This window comes from Centropristis striata, chromosome 4 (genome assembly GCF_030273125.1).
Source record: "Centropristis striata isolate RG_2023a ecotype Rhode Island chromosome 4, C.striata_1.0, whole genome shotgun sequence".
NCBI lineage: Eukaryota > Metazoa > Chordata > Actinopteri > Perciformes > Serranidae > Centropristis > Centropristis striata.
This window is the reverse complement of record NC_081520.1, coordinates 224,701-245,000: the sequence shown is the minus strand read 5'-3', so window position 1 is coordinate 245,000 and position 20,300 is coordinate 224,701. Positions and strand designations below refer to the sequence as shown.

The window sequence follows — 20,300 nt, the reverse complement described above, 5'->3', positions numbered from 1 at the left end:
GACAGGCTCCGATGTTAATAATGTTCTGAGTTATTTTACTCGTCCAAAAGACACGTGTGCATCAAGGTTATTATAGTCAACGAAAACTAACAAAATAACAAAAACTAGAATTGAAAAAACATTTTCGTTAACTGAAATGTAAATAAAAACAAGAGGTTTAAAAAAAAAAGGGCTAACTAAGTGAAACTGTATTGTGTGGTTACAAAACTAGCTAAAGTTATCGTGAAAATGTCCTTCGTTTTCATCTTTGTTGAATTTTTTCATACATAAACCTTTTTGGTTGATGTTAAATCTGTTTATTGAGCTGCTGGTTAGTGAAGCTGCAGGAACACATATAATATAATATAATATAATATAATATAATATAATATATAATATAATATAATATAATATAATATAATATAATATAATATAATAACACATTGGTGAATGTGTTTATTGAGACTGATGTTACTCCACTATGTGAGTCGATCGCCTTCAGAAAGTTCAGCACTTCACTCCAACTAACATTTAAACAGCCGGAGCTGTGAGAGTTAATCAGCTTATTGGGGCTGAGACGGATAATAAAAGGAAATAAAGGAAACATTTATTGGGACCTTTTTGTACCCAACATATACCCCATTACAAAAAACTAAAACTAATAAAAACTTAACCAAAACTAAGTATTTTCAAAACAAAAAAAAAGATAATAAAACCTAAACTAAAACTAAGCATTTTCACTCACTCACTCACCCTAAAAACGAATTAAAACTAACTGAATTTGAAAACAAAAAGTCACAACAAAATTAGAACGAATGAAAATCCAAAACTATTATAACCTTGGTATGCATATATAGTTCATGTTAATATTCTAGGTGTTTATTAGTGAGTGATTGATGTTGGTTTATCTGAATAATTTACCCTTTAAATAACTTTAGACACCCTGAGCCAGCCTGGTGAAGGAGTACACAGCAAAAAGGTTGTTAAGGTATCTGGAGTACTTTTGGTTGACTTTTGAAGAGGATTGTAGGTCTCAGTGCTGATTAAGGTGTTAGTTTCACTGATGGGCATCACAGCGTTTTGATTGGCCGGTACAGAGAATCTGTAGGGACGTGTTTTTAATTTAATTTTACAGTATAACTGCAATTTGCAAACTGGAAACTTTAGAGCAAGCCTGGTTTTTGTAGTAGAAAACATGCATTTTTTAGCAGCTTATTCACACACATCTGTTCGTACTCACAGAATATGTGTGTTTGACATAGAAAAGCATGTTGCATCTCAGATGGATAACACAGATCTTATAGAGTCTGATAAAAAATTAAGCAAACACAGTGAGATTTCATGTCATCCCTACAGGACATCTCATTAAGGATGCAGTATTCCAGCTTCTCTTATACTACTGCCAGTATATTTAGACTTGTTTAGTTATGATGATGAGTTGAAACAGTGTACATATTACTTGTGTTCATGTTGAAGCTCTCCATCCAAGTCCAGTTTGAGTAACACGTTGATGAGCTTCAGGGCTAATCGGATGCCAAAACCCTGCAAACATTATAATACTATAATAATAATAATAATAATACTCAGAGACGGGCTTTTACAACTCTGCAGAGGAACCAGAGTTAACAAACAATGTTGTCTTTTATTGCAGAGTAAACGGTAAAAATGCTGCATTCACTGTACAAATTGATCTATTAGGAGTGTGTCTGCACATATTCCATTGGCAGCGCTGTGTCTCGTGCCAGATGAGTTTGGGTGGTGTTGCAGCTAGGTTTGGGTGGTGTTGCAGCTAGGTTTGTGTGGTGTTGCAGCTAGGTTTGGGTGGTGTTGCAGCTAGGTTTGTGTGGTGTTGCAGCTAGGTTTGGGTGGTGTTGCAGCTAGGTTTGTGTGGTGTTGCAGCAGGTTTGTGTGGTGTTGCAGCTAGGTTTGGGTGGTGTTGCAGCAGGTTTGTGTGGTGTTGCAGCAGGTTTGTGTGGTGTTGCAGCAGGTTTGGGTGGTGTTGCAGCAGGTTTGTGTGGTGTTGCAGCAGGTTTGTGTGGTGTTGCAGCTAGGTTTGGGTGGTGTTGCAGCAGGTTTGTGTGGTGTTGCAGCTAGGTTTGTGTGGTGTTGCAGCTAGGTTTGTGTGGTGTTGCAGCTAGTTTGGGTGGTGTTGCAGCTAGGTTTGGGTGGTGTTGCAGCTAGTTTGGGTGGTGTTGCAGCTAGGTTTGGGTGGTGTTGCAGCAGGTTTGGGTGGTGTTGCAGCTAGGTTTGGGTGGTGTTGCAGCTAGGTTTGTGTGGTGTTGCGGCAGGTTTGTGTGATGTTGCAGCAGGTTTGGGTGGTGTTGCAGCTAGGTTTGTGTGGTGTTGCAGCTAGGTTTGGGTGGTGTTGCAGCTAGGTTTGGGTGGTGTTGCAGCAGGTTTGTGTGGTGTTGCAGCAGGTTTGTGTGGTGTTGCAGCTAGGTTTGGGTGGTGTTGCAGCAGGTTTGTGTGGTGTTGCAGCTAGGTTTGGGTGGTGTTGCAGCTAGGTTTGGGTGGTGTTGCAGCTAGGTTTGGGTGGTGTTGCAGCTAGTTTGGGTGGTGTTGCAGCAGGTTTGGTGGCCCTCTGATCGATTCTTCCCCAGCACGCTGCAGATGGAGAGGTGTACTTCACCACCATCATTCCCAGCCGTCTGTCAGCTTTAATCAGAAGGAGTCGGGTCGGTCAGCTGGAAAGCAGCCAGGTTTGGGTGGTGTTGCAGCTAGGTTTGGGTGGTGTTGCAGCTAGGTTTGGGGGTTTCGGGTCGGTCAGCTGGAAAGCAGCCAGGCATTGACTAACACCGTTTCTGCTGTAAGGAAGCCTCAGTATAAAAACAGAAAATTAAACCAATTTAACCTTGTATCCTCTGATAATGTGCTGTAATTTGACTAATGGAAATTCCTAAAGGCTCACACTTTCTGCTCTCCAAATAATGAATGCACCTGGCCGGCTGTGTTTGTGCTCTAAAGCAGAGAGATCAAGTGAAGGACAAAGGCTCATTTCTCTCTTTCTTCCCTCTTAAACGCTCTCTGTAGCTCTCCATCTCTGTCACCGTTAACTTCCTCCTCCTCTCATCCATTCTGATTGCTATTCTTCTCTTAACTTTTACTGCACAAATGTGTAAGTTTGACTTTGTCGTGGTCACCTCCGTTTGCTTCCCATCTGTTTCTGTCCTCAGGTTTATTCAGTTTAGTGGGGGGAACACCAGTTAGGAGTCACAGTCTGCCAACAGGGAACATATGGTGCAAACCAGCTCCAGAGGGGCTGATTAGAGCGACATGGAGCTCCTGGAGGTCTCAGAGCTGCAGGGAGCTGGAGTTAGCAGGTTCAGGGCAGAGGTAGTATGTCCAGCAGTTATCTGGCTAATTCATTTCCCTCATCTGCAGATAAGAAGAGAAACAGTCAGTTTTAGAAAACTCAAACTTCTTAAAACCTTTTAAGAGAAACTGTACAGTAGAAGTGATTGGAATATATTTCCAAATTAGTGCTGTGGAGATGTTTATTGTAATAAATGTATCAAGACAAGGCGATAACAGCACCAACAGCAAATTATCATTTCAAATGAGAGCGAGTCATAAAGCAGGGAGGCTTCTTAATAAAACATGTCAAGATGTGACTACAGGGAGGTGTAGCCGCCTCACAGCCAGAGGTCAAAGGTCAACATCAGGTCTGCAGCTCTGCTGCATGTTCTCCCTGTGATGGCGTGGGTTCAGTCCAAACACATGCAGCTCAGCTTTAACTGATGATTCTTAGGTGTGAATGAGACCTTGAATGGTTTTCTGTCTCTGTCAGCACGTTTACGTGACACTTGATAAAAAAAAGAATTATGGCCTTAATCCGACTATAACTGGACAACTGAAGTACATCTAAACGTGTTAGTGCGACTAGGGATGGGTACCGAATTCGGTACTTTTATAGGTACCGACCGAATTCTGTCGGTACTACCGAGTACCGATTCATGTAAAATCAAATGGTACCATGTTTCGGTACCTAAACGGCATTAACTTTAAACTGATCATTGATTTCAACCTGTTTTCATTTAACGTCTTTGATTAACAAGCGTGCTGACGATCGCACTAGTTTTATTTTTTTATTTACCTCCTCGTCTGGTCCTGTCTGCTCACTGCGGCCACTAGCTGCTGCCCTCTTCCACCCGGGCACAGAGATGAACAGCCGGCTCTAGGCCTGCTAGCCGCCAGCTGCTAGCTCTCCAGTGTCTCTACCCGGGCTTGGCCTTCGTCTGCCTACAGATTGGACCTTCCTTACTCCGTTTGCTCACTCCATTCTTCTGTAGACCAGTCATTAGCAGCTAGCAGCTAGCTGCTGCATCTCTGGTCCTCCGCTAATACTCCGCTCTTCAACTCAGGAATATTACTTGCCACTTTACTCCAAACTGCCTCGCTGAAATTAAATCCCTCGGACTCCTGCGTCATCCTCGATATGTTCACAGAGCAGCGCGACTCAGCTTTGTTTATTCCATCATGCTATGCCCACAATACCGTCTGACCGGTGCTGCGCCACACAGCTACGACGTCATCACAACAAATCACACGTGCACTTGTAACCTTTTTTTTTTTCTCCTCCGTGCTTTGCCACCTGAGAGCTCCTCTGCATTCTTTGATAACACTGCAACCTTCATGTTACAAAATGCACGTTCACTCAACAATAAAGCACTGCTCATCCTGGATTTTATATTGTTTTGATATATTTTTTAAAGTTTATTTATTATTAAACAAATTAACATTTATTACCACATAAACAAACGCAAAAGTACCGAAAACTTTTTTTTACCGAGAACTTTTTTTTCATATTACGGTAAAAAGATATTGGCACTGTTGATTTCACATTTAAGATTGCCATTTTATTCAATTTTTTACTGTATAAATAGAAGGTTTTTCCATCAAAAGAAACGCTGTTCTGCCATATAATTGACAAGAAAATACTTTATAGATGCCGCATAAATTAAATATTTTACCATTAAATATTACAGTATAATTTCTGTTAGAGATATGGTGTAAAGTACATTTAACAGTGAGAAAAAGTATTTTTTTCAAAAGATAAATGCAAAAATGGCAGTGGTTGCTTGTATATACATTAAATTAAATACATTAGTACCCCGCCTCTCACCCAGTATCAGCTGGGATCGGCTCCAGCCCCCCATGTTTAGGATAATGTATGAAAATATGACTAATTTTAAAGAGCCTGTTTGGTCATGGAGTGTTTCTGCCATGGTACATAGATCTTTCTGCTAATCCTCCCTGAAGGTTTTTTAGATGTAGCAGGTTGAGGCTCTTCAACACGTGTTGGAGGAAGTTTTATTATTCCCTTACGCAGCAGTTACAACACATGCACAGCTGTCTGACAGAATAAACTCCTTTTATCTCATCATTTAACATGTTCTCCTCCACACAGTTCTATCTTTATCTCAGTCTTTTAATGCCCCTGCACCAAATCACCATGGCAACAGGTAATTAACATGGCAGCCACCAATCAGGCCAAATACCTTTGGTGAGCAGACATGGAGGTCAGGTGAAGGGGAATTAAAAGTGTGGGATTGTGTGTGTGTGTGTGTGTGTGTGTGTGTGTGTGTGTGTGTGTGTGTGTGTGAATAAGGAGAACAGGGTATAATAAAACTGAGGGCAGTAAAACAGCTGAAGGGAAGCAGCAGATTCCAAAACATCTACTTGAATGAATTAAATATCTTTGTCCTTTCTTCTCTGATTTCACTTTGTTGAAACATTCTTCAGCTCTTCAACCTCAGAAACCAGAGTCTTTGGCTGATAAACTGACTGTCAGTGGCTCTTGTGGTAATAGTTTTTAAGCTGTAACAATCATATCAAACTAACAAAACATTGCAGTTTCTCTCATGCAATACAAAGGTGTTATTTTTGCTGTATTTATTTTTTTGGCATACTTGGATCGTTGAACAGTGATTAGATTGAGTTAGTCCATAGTAACATTGCTGTTTTATAATCCCAGGAGTCACTCCATCTATAAGTGCATCAAAATCATTTTTCACATTTGCACACAAACAAATATGACAACAAAACTCCTCCCTGGCAAAGTACTCATGGTGCCTTTACATAAAGTCAGAGAAAAGCCTCCAGCACAGTTAATGCTATTACAAGATTAAAGAAAGATTGTAAGGAAACTGCAGCCACTCCACAGAATGAGCAGTGATACATATCTGGTAGAGTGACAGTAATTCTCCTGTCCACAAGGTTTGCCTGTACCTGCATAAAATCTTCTACATGCTTATCTCTCAAAAAAAAAAAAAAAAAAAAGAGGCAGAAATGAGACGTATCTGCAGACTCTTTGAGTCATGGGAACATAATTGCACATCAAGCCTTTCCACTACCTGCGGTGCCCTTTTCTTCAGTCACTTTTTTGAGTGTTTCATTGTTCGTTTTGCCTTTTCGGAGGGCATCACCCGGAGAGACGGAGTCTTTTTCATGTGTTAACCTTTAGCTTCACCCACCTGCTTTGTTCCTGATAGAGACCGCTCCTTCCTCCCACTGTGGCCCAGCACTTTATCTCTAATGCTGGTTGACTAATGAGGGTTTTACCTGTGGGGTCTCAGGTGCTAATCCCTGCTCATAGCTGAAGGACTAGCTGAGGACTCATTATATCCGTCAGACAGGAGTCTGATAAAGGCTTCCTGCTGCTCATTTCACACTAATAGCCTCCTCACAATCTGACATGGCTGACCTCTGACCTCTACACCTACAGCCTGCCTCTCCATGCAGCCACTCCATATTTCCACATTACCTTTACCGTCTCCACTGAAGAATCTGGCAATTTAACTAATGCAGGGCATGCACTGTTTGCTGAAGTTTAACACTGGAGCTGCTGCTCTCACTCTTTCTGTTGTTCTGCTTCCTTTATTTGACTCTATCTGCTGTTCCCCTCTCCTCTGGCCTTCCTGAATGATGAATGAAGCAGCAGATATAAAGAGCTGACTCTAGTGGAGAGAGAGAAACCCTCTCCAACCTCAATGTTTGTCCTCAATGACTTTTCTGTACTTCAGCACCACTCGTCGTCTGAGTATCCTCAACACACTATAGAAGAAGTACGGCATTACTGTTGAGACAGGCTGAAATATGAGCACAGCATCACTGAGCGTATGTAGCAGGCCTTATTCACACGATATCTCAAGTGAGTTACAGTCACGGAAAAAATTATTAGAACATTGTTTTCTTCAATTTCTTCTTCATTTTAATGCCATTTTCCATGGTTTTCTTGATAATAACCCAAATCATTATCAAGAAAACCATTGAAAATGTCTAGAAATCAGGCAGGCATTAGAATGAAGAAATGCATTGAACAAAACTCTCAGTATTGGATGTATGTTCATGGGTTTAATTCTTTATTTTAGTTGTTTACATACTTTAAGTGGTATTTTCAAGACATAAAGGCATTTTCAATTAGATTTTCTGAAGCCTGCACATACAATGATATTGTGCGAAATGGGGTTTTGAGACTGAGTGAGGAATTGAAACAATAGCAGTTCGGCTGACAGAGATTAAAATCCGACTAGATCTTAATTGTTTCCATCATTCCCAAGCTTCATCTGCACCAGCGTCCTCCTGGGGCCTCGGGGTCGCCTCGTCATCTCTCGGCCCGTTGACATGGAGGGAATATCAGGGCAAGAATGTGTTCACCTGTAGTTTAATTATAAGAATTTTATCTGTAATATTTCCTGTGTTATCTAAGGGAGAGGATTAGGGCCGCGTAGGAGGAAAAGATAATGAGAGGAGGGGGGAAAAAATTCATGATCTACTTTAAAGAAAAAGTTGGCATGTCAAGAATAAAGTCAACTTTTTGAGTTGGGTAAGTAGACTGCAAGCTGCAACCCTTATTATCATCAATACGTCTGATATATGTCTAAAAGATTCAGATAGATGACAAACAAGTGTAACCTACTACCAAGAATATCTCAGTTATGTGTCAGGAAATATTAGTTCTACTACACCTTAAATATTGTTCTTATTGCTCATTTTATGACATTGATGTAAATCAGGTTGTAGCTTGCAGTCGACCAACTGTTCGCTTAGAAAACGATGTTCCTCTGAAGACTTATTGACACAGGAACAACCAATCTGTGAATATCTTCCAACTTTACAGAACTCAAAAAGATGACTTTATTTTCAACGTTGTATTTCAACTTTTCTCCTCCCTGGCCCTAATCCTCTTCGTATCTTACAGATTCCATATTTTGGTCTATTCAGTAGAAACTTCTAAAGGAGTATATTGGTGTACTGCTCATTGACCATCATATGATGTCATTAAACTGTATCGCTTGTTGGTAAACTGACCTCTGCAGTGGCTTCTTCCAGTCCTTTTACTTTACTCCGGCTCGTATTTGCTGGATCTGTGGCAGTGGGCACCAAATATCAGAAGTAGCTGAGACACTGACTGGCTCTGACAGGATTATGTCACGTTGTTTACATGGTACCGGGCATTTCAAAGGCAGGAAGCAAGCCATCGCATCTGATCAGCAGCAAGCCAGAACATACTCTGCAGGTTACCAGACTAAAGGCCTGTTTGCATTAAATAAGCATGCGTGTCAGTGTGTGCGTGCAGGTAGAAAACGGGATGATAAAGATAATCATTGCTTGTTTACAACAACAGAATAGGTTGGGTTTCAGTACCACCCTGCCAAGATGACCCATATGAGTGGTTTGCTACATTCTTCCTACCCTCAAATACAAACCATAGGAGCATTTCTAAAAATACATCATTATACATAGGGTTCTAAGGTTTGCTATTGTAAAAAATAAAAGCTGCAGTTCCGTTGACTTTAAGCTACAAAACACTAAGGTTAGAGGTGTGAATCAGCAGAGGGCCCACGATACAATTTTATCCCGATACTTGAGTCACGATACGATATTATTGAGATTTTAAGCATTTTGTGATATGTTGAGTATTGGGATACAATATATAGCGATTTAACTCAGAAATTCAATCAAGATTTGTTTGTCAAATAAGAGAAAATTCTCAGTCTATTCATCTCTCTTCAGTCTTTTTATTTCTCCACAATGAGAGTCAAACCCACAGACTGACCAACAAAGTATTCAGTCAAACTGAACTGAACTGATATCAAACATGTTCGACGACAACAACTGCAGCATTTTATCAAACTTTCAAAACAAAAAGTTTCACTGCTCCGAATTTTTTGTATGAAACAGAAAAAAAGCCGAACTTTGCAGCGTTATTTGGACAACTTCCGGACACGATATCCTGACACACTGGTTCCTGTAGATTCCTTAGATCTTCTAGTTTCAGATGATACCAGTATCTCCAGTATATTCCTAAAAGTGATACTGGTGGCCATGGATAGATATAATATTGCCACGCAAAATATTGCGATACTATGCTGTATCGATTTTTCCCCCCACCACTAAAAGTTAGTATTATTATTATTGTTATTACTATAGTATCTTTTGATTAATTTAACAGTTTTTGCCCCTACAAACAGTTCATGTCATCTAGAGCTTGGCTCCACTGGTTCTTCTCTCCTACTGCTGCTCTGCTGATCACATGCATCTTCTTAAACTTTCCTCAACTTTAAGCTTCACTGCTCTGTATTTATTTCAATGAAAGTTTCATGTGATACCAGTATCTCCAGTCTATTCCTAAAAGTGAACCCGCTACGACCTCTGGGAAATTACAAAAAACGGCAAAAATACTGCCGGCCTGCCAACGGTAAATATCGATACTTGGCAGCCACGAATCAATATCAGACATCTGTATCAGCTTTTTTCCACCTCTGAAGGTTAGTGCAAGAAAGTTCCTGGTTAGTCGTCCTAACTTTGGTGCTTTATACTCCACCTTGGTGTCATTCATAGTTACTACGGCTGCAAGAGGGAGGACAGTCTCATCCATTGTCCAGGTGTGTACATATGTGGGTGTGTTTCTGGTGGAACATTGTGTTATTCTCAGTGTTTGTATGCTTGCCAGCATCTCAGTTAGTGAAGTGGTAATCTAGAGTTGAATACTCTGACTTCAGTCCATGCATGTGACCTCTTCATTCTGCTTCACTCCTCCATCTGCCACTTTCACTCACCCACTCGCTCTATTTTCGGTCTCCACTGTGGATTTTCTTTATTTTTTTATTTTCTTATCTTTTTTGCTGACGGAGAAATAAGGTAGTGCATGAGGTTGAATTTTCCAGAAGAAAAGGCTTTGACCTGGTCAGCAGAGAATAGTGAGGAAAGAAAAGTCCTGCGGTCAAGGACAGTAATCTTACATCTCTGCAGAATCGCTCCGGTTATGAAAAGGTAAAAACCAATGATGGATGGTCGGCTGGGGTAATAAAAAGGTCCAGGGGCCAAACTTTAATGTCACCTGAAGCTGAACGCCTGCACACAGAGGTTAATGTCACAAATATAAATGGTGCAGTTGAACATAACATTTAATGCGAGAGAAGAAATGGTAGTGTAAAAAAGGTTTGAGCTTAGGTCTTAAAACATCTGAAATCCAATCCTTTGAATTTAAGGCATTAAAATGTCTAAAATTATCTTAAAATATCATAAAATGTCTTAAATATGGTGTGCTAGAGGCTAGAATAGCAGTGGAGAAAACTTAACCAAAGTCCACAGCAAAGCCAAATTCCTGGTGTAAGATGGGTAAATGCAAGTTCAACGATTTGTGGCTCCAGAACAAGCAACTGAATGCATGGTTGAAGTCGATGGATGGAAACATATAGCACACTGCACCTTCTGCAAGAAACTTTAAAACTTACTTTGTAAGTAATTCCAGGCCTCCGATTTTCCTTCATGTCTTTTGTACTTTTTTTTGTCAGTATGGATGTGAAATGGCTCTTCAATTGTATTCTATAGGCGTGTTTCCACTGAGTCCTTTCTGAGTCCTTTCTGGAAAGCAGCTGATTTTTTTGTGGCTCTGCCCACTAGTGAGTTCCCCTCGGCCTCTGTTCTCACACTTTTATAGCGGCTAACCTACAGAGTTCAAATGTGACAACAGTCGGACGTGGCAAGCAGTGTTGCCATCTTAGCGACTTCATTCAGACCCCTGTAGCTCTAGGCTCTTTTTCAAAAAAGCGACTAGCGACAAATCTAGCGACTTTTTCTGGTGTTATTGGAGACTTTTGGAGACTTGTTACTCTTCTTAGCGAGCAGCGGGTGCTGTCCCAAAGCACTCACAAGCGGCCCAGTCCTCCTGCAGCAGTCTCTCCCAGCTGCAGTCAGAGCAGGGGATGTTAACCCCTCAGCGTCCAGTCTGCATCCAAGTATAGTATAGCATCGGCTCTGAAAAGTACCTACCCGAAGCAGGTACTTTCTGAGCCGCTAACCAGTGAAGTGGGATGGATCCTCTCTCCCATAGCGGCTCACTAGAGGGAAAAGTACCTCATGGAAATGAGCCTGTTATGGTCTTAAAAAAGTCTTAAAACGTCTTACATTTGACTTGTTGGAACCTGCAGAGACCCTGTAAACACCCCCAGCATTTTTAAAGTATATAATAGTGTCGTAGATGTATATTTGATGTATTTTTGATTCGTTTCTAGGTGACATGCTCAGTAAATGCATGCTGTATAATGTCAAAGCAGACACAATCAAAAGCTGCTCGGTGCTGTTGTTATAGTGCATTACTGTGGTGGATGATTGACTTTAGACTAGCTGCATTATCCGCCCACTGGTTTTATCTGAATAGTAACACAGACCCATTTGATTTCCTCAACACATACAGAAATAGTGATGTTTGTGTTTATGTCGTCCCATCACTGTCGTGTACATTAAAACAACACAGCTTTGAAGGAACAGTGAAGCAAAAGAGACACATCCAGTAGAAGTGGTACACAGCTCACGGACTCATTTGGACTTCAATAAAGGCTGATTACAGAAACAATTCTAATGGTGTATGCATTCCTAATGCTCACACACACGCTAGTCAGTGTTTATATGAAGCAATACTGCAAATTGGATGCAATTGCCTCCAGCTTTGTAGGCATGCAGTATGCAGGAATAAAAGACAGTCAGTGCCTGTCTAGTGAATTACAAGGGGCCTCCACTCCTTTGGATTAGTGCAAATGCTAATCACTGCCTTAATTAATCTTCTCCTAATGCCCAATTAAGCCTGAGACTCACTTCGTCTGGCTTGTTGAAATGCACTTGGCCAGATACCCAGCAGTCCTCAGGCCAGTCGGGCTCCAGGGCCCCACACCTGACAGCAGCAGCAACTTTTTTATTATTATCATCTCATTTATTGATCTCAATGTACATAATTGCTGCTATTAAAGATTGCAGTCTCAGTTTGAAGGACTCTGTTCTGCTTCAGAACAATAAATATACTGTATACCATACACTATACTAAACACCCGCAAATTCAGAAATAATTGTGAGAAAAAATATCAGAATATCTTTTCCCAACACCAGCCACAAGCCACAAGAAATAATCACTCAGGGCTGTAATGTTAGTGGTTAAACTAAGTGTCTGCTGGCTAAACTGTCCCATGTTAAGTGATGGTAGTTATCTCATTAAAGGTCAGTAAGTCCTTTATTTGATTTGAAAAAGCTTAGTGTGTTTACTATACTAGGCTACATTAATTGTGAAGGACAATCGTTATTTACTTTGTTGTCTGCTGGAATGAAAAAATATGTTGTGCATAATCTACAATGGTGTAAATATATGCCATATATTGTCAGAATGAAACTAAGTATTGTTGGCAAAAGCAATAACCTACGGATATTCTCAATAGCTTTAATTGATCTTGACTCAGAAAATGTACATTTTGACACCAAGATTGACCTTCTAAGTGGCTTGGAAGATATATTGGCTCTCATAGTTTTTATATGGCTGCCATCTCTGATCCGCCATCTTCATGAAGTAGCTCCCATCAAAAATTTAAACTTATGGTGATGGAGAGCATGTGGAAAAAAATGCTGGTGTCTGTAATGGGATTGAGACTGAAAATAGGCTAATAAAAGGTGCTCCTTCCTTTTATATGGCTCTGATGGTGCTTATAATGAAAAGATGGCGACGTTGTGTTGAACTTTAAAATGGGGCAGGTGTTCTGAATTAGATATCAGTGTTAGTTATGATAATTATTTGAACCCAAATGATATCCTGTTTTGGCGCATGTTCACCAATAACTAACAGAAAATTGCAGTACAGAAATTCCAAAGAGAATTGGTAAACAGTATTTAAAAAATCAAATGTGTTGTTTCACGTTCATACACCTACTAATGTGATTTCTATTTTAAACTGTTAAGGGATCCTTATCAAAAATATTGTCATGTCATATTGTCAATATTATCTTGAATAATGATGCTGAGCTGTGCTTGTGTTGAGGTGTGTCCTCAACAGAAACACAACACAAATCAAATATTAAGATGAAAGCAGATCTTCTTCACAGTCAGACAGTCTATGAATCACGGACCATGTTTCCTGTGTTCTGTCACTCAGCTCTGGTGGTTTGCTGCAGCAGTGCAGCACTTTGTTTCTGCTGTGTTTCTGCTCTGAGCTGGAGGAAGCCGTCGGACTGTCGCTCCCTGCTCTCTCTCCACTCTGTGCTTTATGTTCAGCACTCCTGTGACATTTGTAGTTAATTCCACACTTGTAATTGGAAAGCAGGCTTGTAAGCAGAAGCTTAGGCTATTAGAAGCAATGTTGAAGCATGGTGCATAGCTATTAATTGTAGTGCAGCCAAGGGGCCAGAAGGAGGCAGAGATGAATGAACAGTGAGCAGAGAGAACACAGCACAGGGCAACTCTGAATTAATTACAGCTAACCTTGAGCATTCAAATGTCCCGCAGGACAAAAACCATCAGGGTCTGTGTGTGTGTGTGTGTGTGTGTGTGTGTGTGTGTGTGTGTGTGTGTGTGTGTGTATGTGTGTGTGTGTGTGAGAGATAACATATCATGTATAAAAGTCAAGTTAAATTCAAAATGTAAAAGGTTTCCCATCCTCACGTATGACCAATGTCTCTCTGTGAGAAATATGCATGGAAGCAGTATATTTATCAACATATTTTTTTAAATGAGTGGATTTTGCTGAGCTAAACATTGGACCTGTTTGGACATGTTCGTGGCAGTGAAATCATGAACATCTTTAAAGGCAATGTGTATATTGAACTGTGACTTATATGAAGAAGGCTGCCTGGAAGCTTCAGGAATAGCTGAGTCAGTAGTCCTTAATGTGAATGCTGAATCTCCAGCTTGTGTGATAATCATGTGTCATTATACTGAAGGTACAGAGATGTCTTCCAAACAAAGCAGTAAGCAGTAACAGCCTTTTTGGTACACAATGACCTCGCCATGCACATGAATATGACAGTTGTAGTTACTAGTTTTAACAAGCAAAAACACTATTCATTTATTCATTCATGATGCTCAACCTCTGATCTGAACTCGGGTCCCATGGGAGGCTGGACAGGTCCAGACTATCACTGACACATAGAGACAGACAGCCGATCACGCTCTCATTCACTCCTACGGGCAAGTTAGAGTCACCAGTTAAACCTAAACTGCATGAACCCACGCTGGCACAGGGAGAACATGCAAACTCCACACAGAAGAACCCTAACCCGCCAAAACTCATCATCATGGTCTAAAATATAACATAATGTTCTCGATCAGGGGTCGGCAACCTTTATGAGCAAAAGAGCTGTTGGCCAAAAAAAGGAAAAAATGTTGGAATGGAGCCACAAACCTCATTTCAAGCCTAACAATGATGATAAAAGAATCAAATCAATCGATCAAATCAAAATGACTTTATTTAAACAGTCTAATTAGTCTAAACTAGCCTACCAGCTTTACTAATAGGTCATAATGAGCATTTATCAATATGATTTTGTCAGAAAGCAGTGAGAACCAAAGTGCAAATGAGAGGCTTGACACTTGACAAATATCACAGGAGATTTGGAATTGAAAGCTAGCCTAGCTAGGGAAACATAACACCAGAAGTTGGCAAAATGTAGGTTAAGGTGTCGGTCCATCGACTTTCATAAGCCATGATATTCATTTAAGTTGACCAAAAAGTAAGAAAAAAATAATGTTTTATGCTATACATAAGCTGCACATTTTGACAATCAAAGAATACAAATTGATTTGGGTCCACACCAATGTTGAATTAAAATTGAAATTCAACAAATATTTGAATAAAGATTTTATTTTGTATAAATGTTTTGGTCACAGGGAGCCACTGCTGATGGCCTGAAGGGCCTCATGAGGCCCTGGAGCCGCAGGTTGCCCACCCCGTTCTAGATGAAGTCACCAAACACTATGAAGTATAAGCACTTAGCACCCACCAGACCCACCCCACCTTTACCCCACCAACACTGTATGAAGTATATGCACTTAGCACCCACCCACCCCCACCCACCTTTACCCCACCAACACTGTATGAAGTATAAGCACTTAGCACCCACCAGACCCACCCACCTTTAGCCCACCAACACTGTATGAAGTTTATGCACTTAGCACCCACCAGACCCACCCACCTTTAGCCCACCAACACTGTATGAAGTATAAGCACTTAGCACCCACCCCACTCACCCCACTCACCCCACCCACCCACCCCCACCCACCACCACTGCCTCCCCTCTGGTCCTGCATCCTTCCCGTCTACATCACAAGCATCTCAGACACGCTGTTTACTTGTCTGACTGAATCAGTCCTGTCTGTGCCAACGGCATCTTTTCAGATTACAACCCTGAATGACAGTGACAAACACTTGTTGGCTGGTTTTGAGTTGTATCTGTTTAATGGAGGCTCCACATTATAAAGCTCTGAGAGGTCTGAGATCTGTCAGGTGCCTGACCGGCTGCCTGGCTGTTCACATCAGAAACACATTTCTCCACACTGGTCAACAAGCAATAGTCCCTCTGCTCTTTTCTAATCAGGCAGAGGTAATCTTTATTTCCTCTTGTGACTCTTTCTCCTGGAGAGTTTGGAGAGCACCAAAGACTGTACAGTCATGGAGAAAATGACTAGGCCACCCTTGTTTCTTCAGTTTATTGTTAATTTTAATGCCTGGTACAACGCAAGGCACATTTGTTTGGACAAATGTGATAATAATATCTAGGTATTTTCCATGGTTTTCTTGATAATGATTTTGGTTGTTATCAAGAAAACCATGGAAAATGGCTAGATATCACCTCTTAAATTAAATAGGTATTTTTGTTGTTATCATTATATTTGTTCAAACAAATGTACCTTTAGTTGTACCAGACATTAAAATGAACAAGAAATTGGAGAAAGGGGTGGTCTAATAGCTTTTCCATGACTGTATATAGGCAGAGGGTGCATATTTCATCATATTTCAGAATCAGAAAACGTTAATGCCATAACAACCCGCTGTATCTGGTGTGAACAGCCTGAGAGAAAGTGGGCAGGTGAACCTGGCGACAGATAGAATGTAAAACCAGAATTTGTTGGAGTGAATAAAAGTGTACGGGCAGAATCAGCCGACAGCATTACCAAGTGACTGTGCACATAATTTGCTCAAAAACATGGACTTGGTGATGAAGTTTCTCTTCAAGTGCTTCAAGTACCTGATGTTAATCCCACTTGGAAAAGCAAATAGAACAGGTTGCCACCACTTCACTTCTGTTAACACAAACACACACACACAGGTGGGTTCATTCATGGCAGGACTCATCCTGGGTGTGTCTTTCCTCTCCAGAGTCTCCTGGAGCTGCTGCAGCAACACTCTCACTCTAAATATCTTATGAGCTTCTCCACTAAAGCATGGGAGCAAATGGAGTGGCTAAAAGCTTTACACAAACATGCTAAAGATACGTGTGTGTGTGTGTGTGTGTGTGTGTGTGTGTGTGTGTTAGCATTAGCCGGTAGCACTCATGTGAAAAGCCCATGAGAGTTTCACATGGAAACAAGTGCTTTTTGAAGACAGTAATCAGCCACTTAGACAATACAGCCGACGTTGGCTAATCAAGAGCACTCAACACACACACACACACACACACACACACACACACACTTCCTTACACACATATGGACCGAGACAGCCCCCGGGAGAGCAGACACACACACTGAGGTCAGAGGTCGTAGGAGTTTTGACTAGACCGTCCTCTGGCAAAGCATCATGGGATGAGGTCATGTGTTTAACAGCCTTGGGCCGCCACATGTCTGAAGGCTGTTTACTCACCCCGTCGGTGTTTAGATTAAAGGAATAAAGTGCTTTATTAGAACATGTGGTCTGATGAGGGAGCTGTAATGTGGTGCTGAGTGATAGCAGACGTTGGAGGGGTTGTGCATGTGTTATAATAATACATAATGAACTGTAGCTGTAGAGCCTCAGGAGAGAGGAGAGGGCTCTAAATGAGACCTCCTGCTGCTCACAATAATGCTGGCATTAGAAGATGAAATGTTTAAGGATGAAATCATCTGTTACTGAGCCATTCAGCAGCTTACATGGGACTTTAGGATTTATGCCACATTAAACTAAACTGCTATGTGTTTGTCATTTTATTTTTTTATTTTTTGTAATGTATACAACAGCGTATTAGGGCCCAGTAAGAAAAAAAAAGAAAATACGGAGCAGGGGAGGGGATAATATTTTGAGAAGAAAGTCACAAATTTATGAGATTAAAAGTGGCAAATCTATGAGAAAAAAAGTTGCAGATTTATGAGAATAAAGTGTCGTAGATGTAAGCAGCGATGTCCTTCATCTGTCCATAGCGTTGTAGTTCCTCTCACCTCATCCAAAATGTTTTCTTCTGAAAAGGCCCAATTCACAGCAATGTCTCTTCAAAGTCTTGATACTTATCATAATATGATGATTCTGGGCTAAAACCACGAGTATTTCCTTATTGCTAAATCTGATTGCAGAGTATAATTTGATGAAGTCATCAGACATTGAACACGGCATGCAGCAGCTTCTGTGGTGAAAAACAAAACACTAGCTGATATTTACTACTTTCTTTTTTAATAAATCTGCAACTGTTTTCTCCTAGATTTGTCACTTTTTTCTCAAAATTTAACCCCTGTCCCCCAAGTCCAAATTTTTTTATTTTTTTCATACTCGGCCCTAATACGTTGTTGTAGATCTCCACAAAAAACAATTTCTTAATCATGATTTTACTGATGCTATAGGAGGTAATGTAGTGGTTGAAGCCCAGAAGACCTTGGATTTACACGTGTCAAGTTACTTGACCAGGAAAAACCTTCCACAGTACTCTGATGAGTAAAAACGATAAACAAAGATCTTTATTCCACAGTTCTGTTCTTACAAGAGTGTTCAATGTTGATTTCCCCTAATCAATAACTATAACTGCGGTAAGGAAACCACGAAGCTCAGTCCTTCAGTAAGCCTCGACTTATGAAACTTACTTCAAAGCTTGTGGCCCAAAAAGTCGAAGTAACTACTAAGAACAAAAAGGTACAGAAACATAACATATTTTTACAAATATTATTCTTACATGAACATGAATTACATCTTATTATGTTTATCTGACTTTAACAAATTTAGATTTTAACTTAACATAAAAACACACTGAAATTGTTCTTATTTATTAACTTGTACTATATAAATATAACTTTACTTCCACAGGTAACGTCATGTGCTTCAGCTTGCTGGTTCTCTGTAAACCAGATTTACAGTCGACATAAGGACTTCACAAGAACGCTGCAGTAGAAACATGTAGTGTACATTTGTACAATGTACAAACATTAAAAAATATATTGATATATATTTTATATCGATATGGCCCAGCCCTAGTTATTGTGTTTATTCACTCATTTACTCTGTAAGGTGGTTTGCCTTGTTTCATTAAAGAAAAAGAGAGGCTGTGAGCAGCACATCTGCTTCTCTAGATGTATGTGAGTAAAAAGGATAAGATAACTGAGCATTTTTCCAATTTAATTTATGTCAGCCAAAGGAGGAACACGAGCAGCACATGCTGACCGATCACACTTTCTGCAGCAGATACATTTTTTAAGGAGGCGCCCCTCCTCATCCCAGCTCTGTATCATGTATAATGAGTTTCGTGAAGCAGTAAGAGTGGAATCTATCCACGCCGTAAGTTTTGCTTTTATTTGTCTGGGCTGTGTGAGGGGTTGGGCTGAAGCAAAAAGAAATATATGCCTACTTTTTTTTTTAGAAAGAAATGTTCCTATGGAAACTGCTGACAGTGTTCTGTGGAGGACATGTTAAAGACCGCTGTGGTAACATCAAGTATTTCCTCTCTGTCTCTTCCTCCACCAGGGGTTATCTACACCACCGACATGTTGGACCGCGAGACCAAGGACTCCTATTGGCTAACCGTGTACGCCAGCGACCACGGAGTAGTTCCCCAGTTCGCCACCATCGAGGTGTTCGTCCAGGTGGAGGACGTTAACGATAACGCCCCTCTGACCTCCGAGCCGCTGTACCGGCCCTCCGTGTCTGAGAACTCTCCTCGAGATGTTTCAGTGATCCAGATCCAGGCCCAGGATCCTGATGCCACGCCACCCGCCTCCGCTGACAGGCTCAACTACCGCATCATCAGCGGAAACCCACAGAACTTCTTCACCATCAACACACGCACGGGTGAGTCATGGTGTGTGTGTAGCGTATATATCGATATATATATATATATATATATATATAGATATATTTATATATATCTGGTGAGCAGACTGTAAACAATGTGTAGGTCAGCATGGTTTACAGGGATAAACAAGATGGATGGATGATGGATGGATGGATGGATGGATGGATGATGGATGGATGGATGGACGGATGGATGGATGGATGGATGGATGGATGGATGGATGGATGGATGGATGGATGGATGATTGATGGATGGATGGATGGATGGATGGATGGATGGATGGATGGATGGATGGATGGATGGATGGATGGATGATTGATGGATGGATGGATGGATGGATATATGGATGGATGGATGATGGATGGATGGATGGATGATTGATGGATGGATGGATGGATGGATGGATGGATGGATGGATGGATATATGGATGGATATATGGATGCATGGATGGATGGATGGATGGATGATGAATGGATGGATGGATGATGAATGGATGGATGGAGGGATGAATGGATGGATGGATGGATGCATGGATGGATGGATGGATGGATGGATGGATGATGGATGCATGGATGTATGATGGATGGATGGGTGGATGGATATATGGATGGATATATGGATGGATGGATGGATGGGTGGATGGATATATGGATGGATGGATGGATGGATGGATGGATGGATGATGGATGATGCACGGATGGATGGATGGATGGATGAATCCAATATATAAGATGCAAACATGACACACATAAACATACAATCGATGAATATACATAAATACACATAAGTAATAAATAAATACACTAGATAATACA

At 40.8% G+C, this 20,300-nt stretch overlaps 1 protein-coding gene across 4 annotated transcripts in view; it reads left to right on the top strand.

Annotated features, from left to right (window-relative positions):
• Positions 1-20,300, top strand: part of fat3a (FAT atypical cadherin 3a) — a 126,654-nt gene that overhangs the window by 17,592 nt on the left and 88,762 nt on the right. For all 4 annotated transcript variants that reach the window (XM_059330596.1, XM_059330595.1, XM_059330593.1 and 1 more), the window contains exon 2: positions 19,157-19,480. In XM_059330596.1, coding sequence (XP_059186579.1) covers positions 19,157-19,480 — 324 coding nt within the window. The remainder of the gene's footprint in view (positions 1-19,156; positions 19,481-20,300) is intronic.